General features: G+C 50.9%; 1 protein-coding gene across 2 annotated transcripts in view; it reads right to left on the minus strand.

The window, feature by feature from the left end:
* Positions 1–20,186, minus strand: part of Lrp5 (LDL receptor related protein 5) — a 103,388-nt gene that overhangs the window by 56,417 nt on the left and 26,785 nt on the right. For both annotated transcript variants that reach the window (NM_001106321.2, XM_063286724.1), the window contains 4 exon segments: positions 6,163–6,294; positions 7,904–8,100; positions 9,870–10,067; positions 18,642–19,038. In NM_001106321.2, the coding sequence (NP_001099791.2) occupies positions 6,163–6,294; positions 7,904–8,100; positions 9,870–10,067; positions 18,642–19,038 (924 nt within the window).

Genomic DNA, 20,186 nt, shown 5'->3' on the forward strand with positions numbered 1-20,186 from the left:
TGGTAGCTGGCCTGTATCCTGACCCCAAGGCAAGTTTTCCTTTCTTAGAATGTGGCATGTGCCCCTCTCAGGGCGGGGAGGAGCTCCCTGCCTCACAGTGGGATGAAAGGTGGGAGCCTGGAGGCCTTTTCTGGGTGATGAAAACAGTCTCCAGCTGCAGCAGCAGTTACACACATGTATCCACTGTCAGACCTGATTTGACCGGACACTCACCAAGTGTGTGTTTCTGATGCAGTTACACCTCAGTTGCACAGACGCACAACACGATAGCGTACAGACTTACCACGCAGTCTCCTGGACCTCAAGGTCCAATTTTCTTGCTATTAAAAATTCACGGTCCATGGTTGAGAACAGCAGCTGCCTTCTGTTTGCAAAGTCAGTGCCAATCAAGGCTGCGGGGCAGACTCCCCCACAGGACCTCCTTTCTTTTCCCTTTGACCTACTTCCCTGATAAGTGACTAGCCAGCCAGACTCTGGGAACAAACACACCCATTATTCTTGGCCCTGGCTGAGGGCTGCCTGCCCATCTGGCTAATCTGTCCGGGTGGGTGGGTGGGTGGAAAGATGGATGGATGGATGGATGGATGGATGGATGGATGGATGGGCGGACGGACGGATATGAGGTTAGTCAAAGTAGCTCCAGTTATCCCACCTACCCACCAGACCTAACAGTGAGGCCTTCTGTTCTTTCAGCAGCCCCCACCCAGACTATCCCTGACAGTCAAGCATCTGTTAAAACTATGTCTTGAAGGAGTGTGGGGGAGAAGGGGTGGCTACCAAATCCATGCCCGTCCTGTTACTTGCTAGGCCTTGTCCAGACGACCCACAGCAATAGGTCCTGTGACCAGCTTTGCCTGGTCAGAGTCCTCTGGTCTGGTGATCCGTGGCCTACGCAGTAGGATACATGTTGTTAAGTCACTGTCCCAAAGTTTAGGTGACAAAAGCCAGAACACCAGGGTGAAGGGTCCACAAAGAGCAGGACTCGGAGACTCTGACAGTGACGGAGCTGCAGGCTGCAGAGGACAGACAGCGGTGGCGACTCCCAAATAAGGCCCCTGCTACTGCTGTTTTTAGACCATTCCACATAATTGGAAAAACATGGGGGAAACCAAAGCCAGCTGCCTGTGGAGGCTGATGTAGAGGGGGCAGGGAGGGAGGCTGGCCCAGGCCGAACACACACAGCTCTCAGTTCCCAGCTTCCTAGAGCTGACAGTCACCTTGATCTATGGAAATCTACAACACAGCCACACTCAGGCCTCACAGCTCTGGCTGAGCTGAAGGGTGCAGAGCTGACATGCTCTGCTGGTCTTGCTGCAGCCACCTCAGAAGAACTGAGGGATAGGAAGCAGAGACCCAAAGGCAAAGGTCCCCTGCCCATAGAGCCTGAGGACCCAAATGCTCCTGAGCTCAAAGGACAGGTACGTAGTCTGTGCTCACATAGGCAGTGTGAGAAGTTCTTTTTAACATGCTGGCACATGCCTGTAATCTCAGCACTTGAGAAGCAGTGTCAGGAGAAATGAATTTGAGGCCAGCCTGGGCTACATACTGGGTTCCAGGCTAACCTAGACTACATAGAAAGATCTTTTTTATTTTTATTTATTTTTTTAAGATGCTTCATGAGCTGGGGAGATGGCTCAGTGGGTACTTTGTTCTGTGTGAGAACTGGACTTCAGACCCCCAGAACCCATGTAAAAATGCCAGGCAGCTGTGGTAGCCCCAAAACTTAGGAGACAGAGACAGGGTCCCCAGACTAAGCTAGCTATCTAGACTAGATAAATCATGGATTCAGATGAGAAACCCACCTCAGTACAGAAACGAGATCATGATGGAGAAAAATACTATGTCAAATGGTGGCCTCTACATGCACAAGGCCTCCCGTTCAATCTCCAGTTATCTAAGGGAAAGGTCTGCTCTCTTCACCTCTCAGAGAGGAAGTAGCTTAGGATCTTGAGGGATCCCACTCCACTTGGCAATGGCCACACAAGCATCTGATCCTTCTCCCCCAGTCTACTCCCCACTGTCCCATTAACTGGGGTCCTGACAGAGATACCGTCTCAGGCCCTACTTCAAGGGAGACTCCAAGCTGACTTTCATTTGCTCAAACTGAGGTCAGAGCAGGAATCTCTCATCTCTCTCACACTCCATCAGCCTGGGGTTCAGAAAGCAAACTGGGAGGAGGGGAAGCCTTGACAGTGGCTCCTCTCTCTTCTGTGTCCACCTGGAGGAGTAGACTCGGCCACACTCCAGCCCCGTGCCGTCAGGCCTGTAGGTGGTTAGGATGCCTACGTGTCTCAGGAGTCCAATGACAGCCAGGCCACTGTCCCTGCCCTAGGTCAGCACGGGCCCTGAAACCATGAAAATGGAGCCATGCATATTCAGAATCCCCAGGATAAACACACGCTTCTCCAACAGGTCACCAGCCTGTTTGTCTACTCACTGAGATCTCTCCAGCCCGATCACCACCACCTGGCACGAGCTAGCCTTGGCACCTACTTGATTTCAAACATTCTGGGAGGAATTGTTCTCTTGGTCTCAAATCAGTGTCTGCCTGGTTCTCAGATCAAGTTCAAATTCGAGTCCAGTTCCTACTTGCCAAGTGGTCTTGGACCTTCCTTCAACCACTCCAGAGGGCTGCAATTGCTTCCTCGATGCAGATAAAGGAACTGGGGCCCGAGGAGGCTGAGTCTGTCTCAAAGAAAGCAGCCAGGACACAGACTATAAAGCCTACTCTGATGGCTAGGAGAGGCTGAAATTTAGGTGCCCTAAAGTGGCCAGTGAGTTTCCTTACCACCAGAGAGAAACTGGATCCTAGTTGGACCAAGACATCCAGTCCCCATGTTCTCCACACCCATCACTTCCAAAGCTCCTTTGGGAAAGCCATGACCTCTCCCCAGCACAGTCGTGCCCTAGATCTTCATTTCTGTTTCCCTATAGATCTGTCCTCTGGGCAGGGAGAGTTACTCATCCGGCTTTCCCTTACAGGGCAGTTTTCCCCACATGGCCTCAAATGGATAACACTAGAGATCTCACAGAGGCCACAGCCACGAGATCCTTAGGTAGCCCCCGGTCACTCTCAACTCTTGAGCCCTCTTCTCCATCTGACGCCTGTGAGGACTCCCCCAAGTGCTGGTAGCTATCCACAGGCAACACTCTGCCCTTTGAGCCATCCCTAACTTTCCTACAGAGACACCTACAGGAAGCCTCTGATACCAGGACCTCAAGGCCACATCACTTAGCCAAGGATGACCTTGAACTTTTGATCCTCCTGCCCCCACTCCTGGGTGCTGGTGTTAATTGTGCGTACCACCGCCAACACCCGATTTGTACAGTGCTAGGACTGAAGCCCAGCCTTCATGCGTGCTGGGCAAGCAATCTATGAGTGTACTGAGGTACACTTGCAGCCTAATCCTGGATTCTTGATTCTTTCTCCACCCCAGCAGCTAGGAACTGTCCAATGGATGAGGGCACAGAGAAAGTGCTGAAGGAGACGAGGCTGGGAATTACCGCCTTAGAGAAAACAGCTGTCTCTCAGTCCCATCTCATAGGAGACAAAATTCTGGGGCACAAAAACTAGAGTCATCCTGAGAAAAGAGAACTTCAGTTGAGAAAGATGTCTGCAATATTGGCGCACTCAGCCCTCAACTGGGTGTCTTTTTACACCCCTCCTCTCACAATACAGGGGTATATGTAGACAAGGAGAGGCAAAGACTGTAGGGGCCAGAGATGTGCAAACGGCACTTTCCAGACACGCCAGGTGACGTGAATACATGAACACACACAGGGGTAAGTCGGATGAAACCCCAGCACAGAGAAAGGGGTAGGTGTGCGCCCCACCCTAGGCAAGAAGCTGCAATTGATAGCTTCTGGGGAAGGGAAAATCCGTTTTCTTCAGTGGAGTAACACTGGGTGTATCAACACACGCCAAGAAGCCCTCAAGCTCAGGAGTCATCCGACTCAATAGTCGTGTGTGTGTGTGTGTGTGTGTGTGTGTGTTGTTTTTAACAGAAAAAAAGAGATATGCAGTAGGGTGGGTGGGGAGGTGGGAAGGCCCTGGGAAGAGTTACAAGAGGAAATACCATCAAAATGTATTATATAAGATTCTCAAAACATAAATAATTTTTTAAAAAGTAAAGAAAAATGGCTCCATCCTAGGCAAATGTACGGAGCATTTCCTTAATGACTGGTGTGGGAGGGCCCAGCCCGCTGCGGCTGGTTCCATCCCTGGGCAGGTGGTCCTCAGTTATCTAAGAAAGCAGGCCCAGCGAGCATGAGGCCCCAGGAGGGCTCCTCCACAGCCTCCGCTTCCGCCCCTGTCCTGATCTCCTTCCCGCCAGGGTGGACTATGACCTGTGAGACAAATAAGCCTTTCCTCTCTAAGCTACTTTTGACAGTGGCATTTATCACAGCAATAGAAACCTAACTAGGACACACCTTTTCTCTCACCTGGAAACACATCACTCCTTTGAACACAACACCACAGTCAGGGGAGCTGCAGCCAAGGTGGAAATAAGGACTTAGCATACTGAAGTCCACTGACTACAGGGGTGCCCTCAGCCTGTCGCACACTCCCACCACTGGAGGGCTCTGGGTGACACAAATCCTTTGTCCTGTGCGCTTGGCGTTCTCTGACAGTCTTTCTAGGAGTGCCTTCCATAGCTAGTGGAGACGAGATTCCTAGGAAAGTGGACCATGTGACCCCTGGACATCTGAGTCACTGAGGAACCCAGCTCCCACAGGAAGGCCAGGGCCAGCTGCTCATCCTGACCTCCAATACCACAGGTATCTACAATGTAACTTCCACACTGCAGAGCACACAGCAGGGGCCAGGAAACCCTCAAAGTCACACCCTATGCCTGACAGCAGCTGGAGCTGAGCAAGGCCACCCCTTCAGCCCCACACACTGACATCAGGAGATAGCCTTGGGGAAGCTGCTTAGACCAGGCAAGATGGAAGGTAGATGCCTCCCCAGCCTTTCCCTGTGGGAGAGGGTCAGTGGTGAGGGAAGCAGGCTCTGTCCCCAGAAGGAAAAAGGGAGAACCAACCTCAGGATGGCTGTGTTCTTACACCTGATAGGATAAGCCCCAGAGTCTACTCGGAGAACTATCCTCTAGGTACATGGGTACCAGAAGGGTCCACCCAAGGCACCACAACAGAAGCACCTTTTCTGGAGGTGAGGATGCTGCCCACACCAGGAACCCAGAAGCAGCCAGTGCTGAAAAGTGATACCTAAGCCAAAAGGTGTGTGAATCAAAGCGGGAAATAAGAGGGCGCACACCTTTGAGCCCAATGCTCAGGATGAAGAGGCAGGCAGATTTCCCTGATTTTGAAGCCAGCCTAGTTTCCAGGACAGCCATAGCTACATAGAGACCCTGTCTTAAAAACAAGAGATATGTTTAAGTTGATGGGGGAAGCCCATAAAGCCAGGAATTTCAAAGAGAACATGATTGGTATATGGAAGGGTCTAGAGTGAGGAAAGAGAAAAGGAAATTATGTAATTATGCTATAATCTCCAAAAAAAAAAAAGAAAGAAAGAAAGGAAAAGAAAAAATATACTTAAGAAAGAGGAAACCCAGCTCTCTGAGTCAGAAAGAAAGCTTTCAACAAGACTGACTTGGAACCCACATTTGCACGGGAGCGTTAACAGAGAGGTAAGACTTGAGGTAACTGAAACACAAGAAGAAAAACAAACACAGATGCAGGGAAGCCAAACCAAATCCATGTCTGCACTCACAGTGCATGGCTGTTATACTCCAGAGGGCAAAACTGATACAGAATAGGAAAGCTCACTGTGGGCTAGCTCTCTGTGCCCCACCCACAATGCCTCCACCCTTTGATTTTGACAGTTAATAGCTTTTGAATAAAAACTCAGGACAGCAATCTTTTAGGGTGTGACCATATGTTGACATGCTCAGCACCTTAAAGGCATTACTAAGTCAGGACATCATTTTTTGACAAGGGACCCATGACTCCCAAAGAGTTCTTCCATGGGGTAAACACAGCCCAGAGCTGACAGAGAAACCAGCTCCAGAGGCAGCAATGCTCAGTCTCCACTAAATCGAGCAGACCCTTCTGAGAGGCTGCCATGTTTACTTTGGGTAGTGACAGCCACGCTCACCAGGCCAGGCCCCACCTGCCCCTGCCAGTGCCAATGTTCCGCCTCACCTGCCTTACACGTCTTGCCATTGTCCTGCAACTGTACACCAGTAGGGCAGGCGCAGGAGTAGAAGGGCTCCCTCGGGGACAGCAGGCACAGGTGGGAGCAGCCGCCGTTGCCTTCCTCACATGGCGTGTGGACTGGTGGGAACAGGACAGAATGGAAGGAAGTTGCAGTACAATCTGTGAGCTCTCCATTGCCCAGCCGCTCCCTCCCATATGGGCTGGCATCCCACACTTTCTCACGTGTCCTACAGGACAGCTGTCAGGTGTCCCTGGCCCTACCTCATGCCACCGTCTCACGGTATCATGACTCATCCCCACAGGCCCTCCTAGTCCTACCTCACCGCCGACCACCCACATGGAGGACCTTCAGCCTCAGCAGCAGTTCTGTAATTTCTCAGAAACCATCCCAGACCTGCCCTGCCCCTGCAGGGAACATTCTCCACTCTGAGCTTTCTCCAACAAGAGGACAAACTTTCGAAGGATGCTACTTTCCCCCAGGAAAGTCACCCGTTATGCTTCCACGGAAATTCTCAAGACCAGCCGGCTTACACAGCAATGCCTGGGAAGCCTGGGTTAGTGGATTCCTGAGCACACCCTGTCTCTTTAATCTGCCTGGACCCTGCAGGCTCCATCCACAGAGGGTTACTACACTTAGGTCCCTCCCCCATGCCCTTCTATGACCAAAGTACAGCTGAATCTAACAAGGTTCCCAAACCCTCCTTCTACCTCAGGAACATGGGGCTCAGCACCCTGAAACATTGTCAACTGGAACCCAGTTTTCTGCAATTGACCTCTGCCCTCCTAACACTCTCAATGAAAAGTGGGCTGCTCCAAGAGCAGAGGAACTGTGTGTGATATTCTTGCCAAGATCAGAGACCACCTTCCCCACTGATCCTACACTAACTTTTGTGACTTGACTTCTATAAAGTGTGGCTACAAATATTGATCTTTGGTCCCTTCAACTCGATGAGTCTAGAACAGCCCCTTCCCACCTCCCATCCAACCCCACATTCTGTCACAGAAGCTCAGCATCACCAGGGACTTCTGTGATTCTACCATATAGGACCCCGGGGTGAGAAGTAAGACCTTAAGCAAGTATTTCACACATCAGGACTCTACTGGGCCTTCACCTGCCCTAGAAAGCCAGAAACAGCTGTAGAGACCCTGTCCACCATACCAGCCTGTCTGGACTGTCACATACAGAAGCGCTGTACAGGTACAAGCATATTCACATATACCATGTTCACACATGCACACATACACACACACACACACACACACACACACACACACACACACACATGCACACATATGCACACAAACAGACAGGCACGCATGCACACACCCACCCACATACTGGCTAGCACACACAAGTTCCTCCTTCTAGCCAAGCATGCACTTATGTCTCTGGATGGGTGTCTCCCTGCTTCTATAGTGTAGAGGCCTGGCTGGTCTCTCCTTAGCCCTGTCTACCTGCTCCCCTACAGCATAGCCTGGACCCACTCTGACCCACTGTTTGACCCTAGACTGCTCCATTGACCTGACTGAGCCTCACATCTGGGTTATGTCCTCCCCATCTACACCCTGCCTACCCGTACCAGCTGATCTGCCTGATGTAGCTTCTCTTACCTGCAAGCCCTACCCTGTCATACTTATCCCCTGCCCCACCCACCCCATCCTCAAAGCCTGCCCCTGCCTATCCCCTGCCCCGCCCACCCCATCCCCAATGCCTGCTCACACTTACAGTGAGGCTGCCGCTCCTGGCTCAGCACCTGAATGTCCATGGGTGAATACAGAGCACTGAGGATCTCCTTCCTTTTCTCCCCTGTCCACTTGTTGCAGGCGTGGATAGAACGGGTCTGCCAGTCTGTCCAGTAGAGTGTGTCCCCAGAGAGTGTCAGGGCAAAGGGGTGAGTGAGGCTGCCCTCCACCACCTTCTGCCTGCAGCAGGTAGGAAACAAGCAGCGTGGTTAGAAGATCACCATTCAGGCCTACTCCGACCCATGCTGGAGGCCCTTGGGCCCTCCCAGAACCCACTATGTCTGTCAGATCAAAGGGAAGCAGCTGCCGGCACACTCTCCTCACTCGGTCCCTCCACTGCGCTCCCAGCCAGCTATCCATCCATGCCTGTGACAGAAACATGAGTGCCCTGGACAGAGGGACAAAGTGCCCCTAGGAAGAAAAAAGCATGCAGCCACACCTGGAGACAGTTTCTGAGAAGCCTGGGTCCCAAGACCTGATGTACAAACAACTTCCTGCTGATTCAGCCGGATGTGTTCTGTCCTACAGTCCACACCAGCAGCAGGGAAACATTCTCAGCCCTCTGTGTTTAGAATCTCCCACACAGTGCACATCACGCTTAATGAGATTATGAACACTGGTAATAGGACTGGAATTAACACCGCCAGCAACTTGTGGTTGTTTAACGGCCATCCCCACCGCAGCAGGCTCTGGCCAGCAGTATGGCCTTGGGACCCTGCCTATACAGGAGGTGTTTTGGGGTTTGCTGTGAGCATCAAATGAATGGGTCAATGTCCCTGGATGCTGACGCTATGGAAGAGTTATCACTGTCTCTGTTATATTAACTGTCACCCTCTTGCCATGACCCCTTTGCCAAGGCTCCCAGGCTGCAGCTTTCCAGAGGCTGGGCCAGTCTTGCTCATGCTGAGATCACTTGCTCCCACAGTATTCCAAGGCTACCCTGGTTTCCAAATCACAGATTTGGACTCTGACCAAAGTAACCCGTGCTCATTTTCACCCTCATCCTACAGATGACAAGACACAGGCTGGACGTCATCCCGCAGTGAATGTGGGCCTTCTTAGCCTAACTGAAGGTGAACCCTTCACACCTATGCACATGGACACACGAAGCAGGACGCTCTAACAACCAAGTCTGAGAACTTATTCATCCTCCTATCCCCTCCACTGATCAAGCACTCACTGTGTGCACAGCTCTCCAGCAAGACTGGAGAGAGAATAATAATCACACAGCCGCTGGAGATACTATGAAAGAGGCAGGACAAAGAGCAATGAATGTCCCAGGTCCAGCCAGATCTAAGCCCTGACTGGCAACTCTAAATCCAAAACAGTCTGAACGCTGAACCTTTTATTTGTTTTTAAGGTGTATTTTTATTTTCATTTGTGTGTGCAGGTATGTGCATCTGAGTGCATTTGCCCAAGGAGGCCAGAGAGGGTAGCAGATAAGCCTCCCAACATGAGTGCTTGGAAGTGAATTCAGGTTCTCTGCAAGCACAACAAGTACAAGTAACCACTGAGCACCTCACTAGACCACTGAGCACCTCACTAGTTCCCTGAACACTGAGATTTCCTTACTCATAAGAAGGAAGAAGGAGAAAGAAGGAGGTGGGGGAGGGGGGAGGAGGGAGGGGGAGGGGGGAGGAGGAGGGGGGAGGAGGAAGAAGAAATGGTCTTCAACCTCTAGCATGTGGCTTCCAGGGATTGAACTCAGGAGTTGGCTTGCACAGTTAGCCATCTCAGAGGGCTATACATGTTCCTCTCACACAGTTTGGAAATAATGTTCAACATATTGCTGTAGAAACAGTCACATCAGCTGTGACATCAGGCGCGGTACCATGCTGTTTCCAAAGTTACCCAGCAATCCTTGGGGGCTCCAGGGAAGAACCTAAGAAGCCTCAAACCCTGGGAATAACAGCTATGGTGGGGAGGGACCTCGGTCACCACGCACTCACCGGAAGGAGCCGTCCAGGTTGGCACGGTGGATGAAGCTGAGTTTGGCATCAGCCCAGTACAGCTTCTGCTCCTCCAGATCAATGGTCAGCCCATTGGGCCAGTAAATGTCGGAGTCTACAATGATCTTCCGGGTACTGCCATCCATCCCTGCCCGCTCGATCCGGGGTGCTTCCCCCCAGTCAGTCCAGTACATGTACCTAGTGAGGAGGCAGGGATAAAAGGAAAGACACAATGGATCTGAGGATTGGTTCTGACCCCTGACACAGCCCTGAAAGCTCACCCATCAGACCCGTGAGAAATAACAAGTGATTATGGTTTGAGGGACCCAAACTTTAGGTTTTTATGTTAAGAAATTAAAACAGAAACAGAGATTGCTTGAAATACTTAAAACAGGAACATACCTTCACCACCACCTCCATCTCCTATAGCCAAGGCTAGCCTCACTCCACTGCTTCCTCCACCACTCCTTCTCCTATAGCTAAGGCTAGCCTCACCCCATTGCTTCCTCTACCTCCTCCATCTCCTGTAGCTAAGGCTAGCCTCACCCCATTGCTTCCTCTACCACCTCCATCTCCTGTAGCTAAGGCTAGCCTCACCCCACGGCTTCCTCTACCACCTCCATCTCCTATAGCTAAGGCTAGCCCCATCCCACAGTTTCCTCTACCTCCCAAGTGCTAGGATTACAACCATGTGCCATCATGCCCAGGTTTTTCTTAAAAATACTTACTTTATTTTTATTTTTAGTGGTGTGTGTGTGTGTATGTGTGTGTGTGTGTGTGTGTGTGTGTGTGTGTGTGTGTGTATCTGTGTAGGAGTATGTGTGCATGTGAGTGCGGGTATCCATGGGGACCAGAAGAGGGTATTGGGCCTCCTGGAGCTGGTTGTAAACTGTGAAAGTGGTTTCTAAGAACCAAGCTGAGGCCTCTAGAAGAGGAGTACTGAGCCAGGTCTCCAGCCCGAGGAACATGTCCTTAAGAATATAAACTGCAGGCTGCAGAGGTGCGTCAGCAGCTGTAAGAACACTGGCTGCTCTTGCGGGTTCGGTTCTCAGCACCCACATGAAGGTTCACAGCCCTCTAGAACTCAATCCCAGGGGATCTGACGCCTTCTTATGAACTCAATGGGCACTGCACACATAACACGGTGTACTTACATAAACACAGGCAAAGCACTCATACATGTAAGATAAAAACAAAACCCTTAACTATATATATACATTTTATACATACACATTCACATATACATACATAACACATAAATACATATGTATACATACATACATACATACACACACACACACACACACACACACACACGCGCTTGAACTGACAAGGTAGCTCACCAGGTAAAGGCACTTGCTACACAAGCATACAAGTCTGAAGTACGAAGTTAAATCTCAGAGCCTACATTTTAAAAAAGCAGGTGGTAGGACACTTCTTTAATCCCAGCACTTGGGAGGCAGAGGCAGGCAGAGTTCGAGGCCAGCCTGGTCTATAGAGTGAGATCCAGGACAGCCAAGGCTACACAGAGAAACCCTTTCTGGAAAAACAAAACAGCAGGATGTGGTGGCAAGGGCAGGAGAACCACCAGAAGCTTCAGCCAGGTATCCTGGGTGCAGCACAGAAGAAATAGCAAAGGGAGGCACTGCTTCTATAAGTGGGAAGAAAACTGATTTATGGAAGTTGTCATGTGATCTCCACATGTGCGCCACAACACACACACAACTGCCAATCATCACCTAAGGACAGAGGCCTGGGTTGCAGCTCAGTGATAAACTCCTGCCTTGTATGCGCAAAGCCCCGGACTCCACCCCCAGACCTACAGACAAGAATAGAGACTAAGACGACCAGCCCCAAAGAGCACACAGTCTGCACTGGACATCACTGGCCAAAATGTCACTGAATCACCCATTGCTCTATACACTTCCAGCTTGCTCTCAGTTAAGAATATGCTGAGTTCTTTGCCCTCTCACTGTTAGGAATATTTCTCATGGAGCACACTGTGCACACTTATTATCCCTAGCACCAAAGAGACTGAAGCAGACAACCACTGGTTCAAAGCCAGCCTGAATTACACAGTGCGCTGGGACTTGCCCAGGATACAGGAGACAAAAAATCCCTCAGTGGGTATGTACAAGAGGCAGCCATGACTGACTCCCAGGATCTGAAGAGGAGGCTTTCAGAGAGCTATGTGGAGAAGCTTCAACAAGGGGGCCATGTCATACATGCACAAGACACTCCATTACACTCCTCACTGTGCTTTGCGTGTGCTGACCCCAGATATTAAAGATGACAGGAGCCAACCCAGCCAGTGCCAAAAGAACGCAGCCAGAGGAGTGTGCATAACTGTTCAGCAGAGCCCATGAAGAGCCACATCGACTTTGTGGACACAGGTTCTGAACACAGTTTGCACTATTTGTCCCTCTGCGGACTGGTTCCTAGCTGAGCCTGCTTCCTGCCCATGGCCCTTGTAAGGTGGTGCACTGTGACACCCCTTGGCACATTCCAGGCTCAAGGGCTCATAAGTCTTCCTTTGTTTTCTACACACGTTTTCTCTGGTGTCAGGCAGGTCTCCACATATCTCATCCCTGTTTCTTCTGACGTAAAGCGTCATTCATGTAGGCCAGCCCCAAGCTGATCCCGGCAGTTGAGTGATAAAGCCCGAGGAATACACTCAGCCGGGACTACTACTGTGAACAGGAAAATGAGAGACACGAGCTGGACATGGTAGCTTTACCTGAAATTCCAGCACTAGAAGCCTGGGACAGGAGGATTGCCATGGGTTCCAGACCAGCCTGAGCTATAAAGATCTGGAGTAGGGAACACTCACTCCTGCAATAATGGGCACAGGGTTTCAGCTGTCTTGCTGCTGTGCCACTCTACCCCCCACCCCTGTCTCCCCAGCAGGGGTTCTACGTGAGTTAGAACCATCGCCACCTTCTAGAAGGACTGAGGACATCATCCAGAAGGTAGGCATAGGAGCAGCATGAAAATATCCCCTTCTCTGACCTGCTTAATGGCCAAACACCCCACATAGGATAACTCCTGTGTGTCCTGTACCACCCTCTGTGCCAGCCAATACAGGGAAAGTCAGCCTGCTGCCCCCATTAGGCAGGAAGTGGGGTCCCTAGCAGGTAGGCTGGCTCTCTCTCTCTCACACATACACACACACACACACACACACACACACACACACACAGAGAGAGAGAGAGAGAGAGAGAGAGAGAGAGAGAGAGAGAGAGAGAGAGGGGGGCGCAAGTAACAGCTCTAGATAGCAGCCTGGACGAGCAGGGAAGGCCTAAGCTTTGTGCATGTTTCATCCTGCATCAGCAGGGCCACAACGGGGATGATTTGCTGGGCACCTGAAGGTAGGTCAGCCTCAGCTGAGACCGACAAGACCTGGGCACTGCCTTCTTTCCCTGTGCTTCCCCCCACTCCTACAGGCTGGGAATTAGCCCAGGGCCTTGCCACCCACTGAGAAGGTGAAGTGTTTCTACCTTCCCATTTGGTGCTGTGGCCCAGCCAGAGCTAAGGCCAGCAGGGAAATGAAGTTAGTATGCCACATTTCTTCCCCAGTTCCTGAGGCTTGCAGGTTTCCTTAAATGGGGAACGGGAGAGCGGCTGGCTCAGTGGGGACAGGCCCATGCCAGTTCCAGTACTGCTGCAGGGCAAGCTGGCAGGATTGAGGCTATCCTCCTTCTCAGTGAAGCAAGGCAAAAGCCAATTCGGGGCCAAGGTGCAGGGCTGCAATGCTGGGCTGTTGCTTCATTCACCAGCTGCATTTCTACCAGGAGGCCCAGTAGCCCTTACAGCCCCATCCTGATATGCAGCAGGGCTTCCCCAGGCTAAGCCAAGATCTTCCCAGCTTCAGACCCCTCTCTGCCACTCCTGGCCACCCAGTCCTGAGCTAAGCAACACTGAGGTGGGCATCTGGACAGAGCCGTCCTTCTCAATGGTGGCTGAGGCAAGATCTCATCTAAGGAAGTCTCCAGGAGACAATGGCACAGGAAGGCACTAGGGCACAGCAGAGGCTGCACAGTGCCGAGGGGAGAACCAAGTTTCTCTCTTCCACTGCATTTCACTGTCCCCACTCTGAGCTGCACCCCATGGCCTGCTCACCCTTATTTATCCAGGGCAGAGGAAGGAAGGAAGCTTGAGATGCTCTGTCCGTGGCAGCTATGCCAAGGTCAACACTGGTCCAGGGGCAGGATCTGAAAGGAATAGCTACCCAGGTGGCCCTGAGGAGAACTTCTAGGGAAGAAGTCGGAAGCAAGTGCACAAATGATCCACTCAAACGTTTAATAAGGACAGTCAGGGCCAAGGCTGACTGATCCCAGAGATAATCCAGGCCATAGCAGCTGAGGTGAGAACAGAGTGCTAGGTTCCCTCTGTCTCTACACAAGCACAAAGTACCCACCCAGTCCAGCATGTCTCTCAGCCATCATGACTAAAAGTAAGAGGATAAAGAGTTGAAGATGGGCTGGAGAGGTGGCTCAGCGGTTAAGAGCACTGACTGCTCTTCCAGAGGTCATGAGTTCAATTCCCAGCAACCACATGGTGGCTCACAACCATCTGTAAAGAGATCCGATGCCCTCTGTATCTGAAGACAGCTACAGTGTACTTATATATAATAAATAAAATAAAATAAAAAAAGAGTTGAAGAGATGGCTCAGCAGCTACAACATGTAGAGGGCCCGGGTCAGTCGGCGCCCACACAGCAGCTCACAGCCCCGGAACTCCAGTTCCAGAGTTCTAGTGGTTTTATGTGGCTTGAGAAGCGCATTTCTGTTTATCTGTATACACTGGGACACAGACATAGCACCATGTCACTCTTGGCAGCTACTCCTTGCCTTCAGAATAGAACTCAACCCTAGACACTCTATCCTCAACCTACTACAAGCCTGGGTCAAGCTGGTGCCCTCCACGGTCATCTATAACTGATACTGGGGAGCCAGGCTCAACCCAGAGCCAAAGGAGCCCCATGACCTTGAGTCATCCTCTCCCAAAGGGCTACTCTTCTCTACCCCAGGGCCTTTGCACTGGCCATTCTGTCACTTCAGCCAGAAGCCTAGAACACTGTCCTGCCCTTACTCTCCTGGTGGCACTCATTTCTCTCAAACATACTGTGCCTATATCATTTTCTCCCCAACCCCACCGGTGCCCTGTAAGGGCACTAGGGCAGTGGTGAAACCCACAGCTTGAGAATAGGCTTCCTGCCCATGCTCATGAATGTTATCCCTGGGCATGTGGTGGAGTAGAGCTGTGGCATTCTGTCCTAAGGAGGAGTGGGAAACCAGCAGGGAGAGAGAGAGACAAAAGCACAGAAGGGTCCTCTTGAGAAGTAGGCTGCTAGTCCTAAGCCCACACAGACCAATCCCTCTTAGCCACAGAGACTCTCCTGGGATAACAGCCCACACCTCCTGGGAAGACTATTAGGGTACTGATGTCCCTGGGGATTTGAGGTGTGAGATTGCTCACCAGGTAACAGAGTTAGTCTAAGTCCTGTGCAGCTGAGGAATGAGGGACTCACAGGGGGTAGCTGCTAGTCTGTCATCCCAGACACCCCCTCCAAAATCACACTTACCTCTGACACATACACACCTGCATGCATGCTTCTTTACAACCACATGTGCTCACCCACAGATGCTCTATCACACGCTCAATCACATGTACATGCTCTCTGGTGCACATGCACACATACACAATCATATATATTTGCACACATGTAGCAGTCACATAGATTCATGTGCATAAGCTCAATAACCCTTACATACAATAATGTACACACAAATGCATATACATTCTCACATAAAAAGCACATTCACACATGTGTACAAACTCTCCTGCATACACAGATGTATATGCACATATATTATCATAAACACACACTCACAAGCACAAGCAGGCACAGTTACATTTGCACACAAGCACTCCTGCATACACTTGTGCATGTGCATAAACTTCACACATACTCATGTAACATTTGCACATGGGTCTCTCATATATACTTTCATATATACCCAGGCAGCATACACAGAGAGAGAGAGAGAGAGAGAGAGAGAGAGAGAGAGAGAGAGAGAGAGAAAGAGAAAGAGAGAAAGAGCGCGCACATTGCACATTTACTTCCTGGGTCTTTGCACAAAGTATTGGCTTCAGAAGCCACACACTTTGATTCCTACCAAAGGCTAGCTCTAGGACAAACAAGTGACTTCGGCCACATAGTCTGCCCTCACCAGGTCTGCTCCTCAAACTCCCTGGACCGAGCAGTGGCAATCTTCCTAATCCGCATGCAAACCTTCCAGTCAAGCCCAGAAGCATGGGCACAGGCCACACCAGCTCTCCCAGCCCGCTTCTGTTCAGTTCACAGCTAAAGTTAACCAGAGCAGCTCACTGAGAAGGGTTACAATAAGGTGGTACCATCAAGATCCAGACAGCACCCCATTGCTAAAGACAACCAGAAGATGGACTTAGGATTCCCAGCAGTGGAAAAAGGCAGGGTATGGGTCAGTTGGAGCCTAATCCACATGGGTACTGGCTGCACAGAGTTCCTACAAGGTTTACAGCACAAACACACAGGCAGGGTCGACAGCCAACATTATGCTTCCTCAGCTGGGAAATCCTGGCCGGCATTTCTCAGAAGCTCTGGGGACATTTAAAAAGCTAAAATGTTGAGGGAAAGGACTTGGGGAGGAGGGAAGGGAAACTGCGGTCAGGACGTAAAGTAAATAAATTAATTTATAAAAAAAAAAAGCTAAAATGTCAAGTGAGTACAACACTTGGCCAAAAACAAAACCAGGATGTGTGTCTTGCTCAAGACATCAGTCCGTGAGTCTGTCTGATTGTTCTCACAACTGAGCCAGCATAGAACTTCAGGGTCATGGCCACGCAAGAGCAGCTCAGACAAGGGTCTGTGCATCCCAGCCCAGGGTCGACCCTGAGAAAAGAGGGATGGGGGAAGCAAGGAGTGAACGAAGACACTGTCTATCTGACTGCTCTTCCAGAGGTCCTAAAAGTTCAATTCCTAGCAACCACACAGTGGCTCACAACCATCTGTAATGGGATCCAATGCCATCTTCTGGTGTGTCTGCGGATGGCTATAGTGTACTCATATAAAAATAAATAAATAAATCTTTTAAAAAAAGTAAAGAGAGAGAAAAAAAGAAAACTAGAGTGTGATCTGATGCTGAAGCCAGTCAGCCTCCCTACCCCCAGGCTGCAGCTAAAGGACATTCATGGTTTGACTGTTGGTCCCTGCCGAAGCGGCCTTTGTTGCTGCCCTGAGCTTTCCAGGGTTAGAGTGAGTTTGGCCACACCAACACAGGTAACTTCCAGAATACACAGAGCAGGTGCTACATCCAGATACCGGCCCACCTCCACCTTGCCAACAGTCATAAAAGGGGAGCGAGGTCCCTGAACTCCCTGAGTCACCTGTCCTAGTGCAGAAAAAGATGCTACGCTTCAAATCCAAGCACCATTCCTCGCCCGCCCTTCTTTTGAGGCACAGGGTACTGCTTAGTTTTATTTCAACTTGACACAAGCTACAGTCAGTTTGACCTGGCCCCTAAACAAGCCTGTGAAGCGTCCCCTTGGTGGATAATGGGTATAAGTGGGCGCAGGCCACTGTGGGCAGTGCCATGCCTGGGCTGATGGTCCTGGTGCTGTAAGAGCGATCTGAACAACCAAAGGAGAGCAAGCCACTAAGCAGTTTAGTCCTTGACTCTGGGTTCCTGCCCTGAGGTCCTGCCCTGACTTTACTCAGTGATGGGGCATAACTTGAGTATTGTAAGATCAAGTAGACGGTTTCGTCCCCAAGTTGTTCTTGGTCATGGTGTTTTAAGACAGCAATATAAGGGGGCTGGGGATTTAGCTCAGTGGTAGAGCACTTACCTAGGAAGCGCAAGGCCCTGGGTTCGGTCCCCAGCTCCGAAAAAAAGAACCAAAAAAAAAAAAAAAAGACAGCAATATAAATTGTAAGACACACTGTCTCTCACTGGGACCAGGGGCTGGGCAATTTGACTGCAGGTGGCCAGCAAGCCTCACAGAGCCCCATTTCTCTCTCTAACTCCACAATCCTAGGTCACAGGACAAGTAATTCACCAATAGAGGCATCCCCTCAGTTCTTGCGGGTTTTTTTTTTTTTTAAGATTTATTTATTTAATATACAAGAGTAAACTATCACTGTGTTCAGACCTTCCAGAAGAGGGCATCAGATTTCATTACAGATGGTTGTGAGCCACCACATGGTTGTTGGGATTTGAACTCAGGACCTCTGGAAGAGCAGTCAGTGCTCTTAACCACCAAGCCATCTCTCTAGCCCAGTTCCTGTGATTTTTAAGATGGTCTTTTTTTTTTTTTTTTTTATTAACTTGAGTATTTCTTATATACATTTCGAGTGTTATTCCCTTTCCCGGTTTCCGGGCAAACATCCCCCTACCCCCTCCCCTTCCTTATGGGTGTCCCCCTCCAAACCCTCCCCCCATTGCCGCCCTCCCCCCATAGTCTAGTTCACTGGGGAAGATGGTCTTTATAGCTCAGGTTGGCCTGGAACTTGTGGCAACACTCCTGTCTCAGCCTCCGGCATGCTCGGATTATCAGTGTGAGTCACCATCCCTCATTAAATATGACACGTGTTACAGTCCAGGATCTGGAAGGGAGGTGACTCCTAGCAAGCATTGCTACCCGGGTATCTCATCAGCCTGCCATGTGTGCACTACAGAAGAAATCCTGGTCCCCACACCTACCCATAGGGGCAAGAGAAAAACAGAGGTTTACCCATGTGCAGGATCCAGGGCAATGGCCCTTGGCTGGTCCAGGTCCTGCCAGAAGAGAACCTTACGGGACGTCCCATTGAGGTTGGCCACCTCGATGCGGTTGGTCTCTGAGTCTGTCCAGTACAGCTTCTTGCCAACCCAGTCACAGGCCAGGCCATCAGGTGATACAAGGCCAGAGATGACAATGTTCTGTGCAGCAGCTCCAGTCTGGTTCAGGTAGGTCTGTTTGATGGCCTCCTCGCTCACATCTGTCCAGTACACAGCACCCTTGGAGAACTGGAAGTCTACAGCAGCTGCGTCCTCCAGACCACTGGCCACAATGGTGGACTCCAGCTTCACTCCACCAGCATCCACTAGTCGTACATCCCGGCGGTTGGCAAACAACAGGAGTGGTGAGGCTGAGGGCAGAGCAAAGAGTCAGGATGGCTAACTGAGCAGGAGAGGAGCCAGGTCCCAGGGGCAATGGGAAAGAGAATCATGCATGGCTACCTCTGATACCCACCTCCCCAGGACCAGCACCCTTCGTCTGGTCCCCTGTTCCCAAGACCCCTTCCTTCCAGTTGTCCAAAGGTTCCCTTAGTGATAGGAGAGGCAGGAAGGCTCCCCAAATCCCCAAGCTCTGGCTCTACGGCTCCCCAAACTGGAAAGACCACTTCCTCACCTCAACTTGCTCTCAGGAGTTCAGGTGTGCTCTTCAAAGGCATACGGGAGGGGAGGGGGCAGGGACAGGGAGGCTGGGGGTGGATTTGTAACCAAGGTTTGTTTTTTTTCCTCCAGCCCTCACTAGGAGCTGGTGGGGCAGTGCTCCCAACTTTGAAACACTGAGGAAGGAAACCACACACTTAATCCCTAAGTTTTAAGGGGAACCCACAGCACACTCCTGGGAAGCTAGTTTTCCCTCTAAGAGGCCTGGCAGTAGCCCCAGGGGCCCACAGGGAGGCAGGCAGAATGTGGGTGGCTCCCCACCCTCACCTGGGGCAGGCTGCTTTTCCTCCCCTCCCCCACCTGGGGAACCCTTGATAACACCCGCACTGTATCACCCCAAGGCTCCATGAGCCCCTCCTTTCCAAAGGTGGAAGCAGCAAAGGAAAGTTTAGAGGAGGAGGAGGGAAAGAAAGGTCTGGAGAGATTTGGAAGTGAAAGAAAAAGAGCCACAGTGGCAAAACCAGGAAGCCTTCACAGGCTGGCAAGCAGGGACTGCTTGTACCAGGGGCCTACAGGGTCTCCTAGTCCAGTCAGAAAACAGACACTGAGCAAAGATGAAGAGTTTGTAGTGATATCTGCCATGTTAATGCTGTGAATGGGCCACAGAGTAGGGAACAGGAGTGGGAAACAGTACAGGAGAAGGCTGAATACTATGTGAGTGCAAAGTTCCCTGGGTAGAAACACACAGTGCCAGCATTAGTGAGGGCAGAACGCAATGGATGCTGGTCCTATGGGTTCCTCCCCTACCAGGTGACTTGCCCATGTGCCCAATACCTCTCAAGGCACAGCCCCTGACAGACTAGGGGTCCTGGCTGTACATTCTCCAGGCCCATAGCTGCAG

This window comes from Rattus norvegicus, chromosome 1 (assembly GCF_036323735.1).
Source record: "Rattus norvegicus strain BN/NHsdMcwi chromosome 1, GRCr8, whole genome shotgun sequence".
Classification (NCBI taxonomy): domain Eukaryota; kingdom Metazoa; phylum Chordata; class Mammalia; order Rodentia; family Muridae; genus Rattus; species Rattus norvegicus.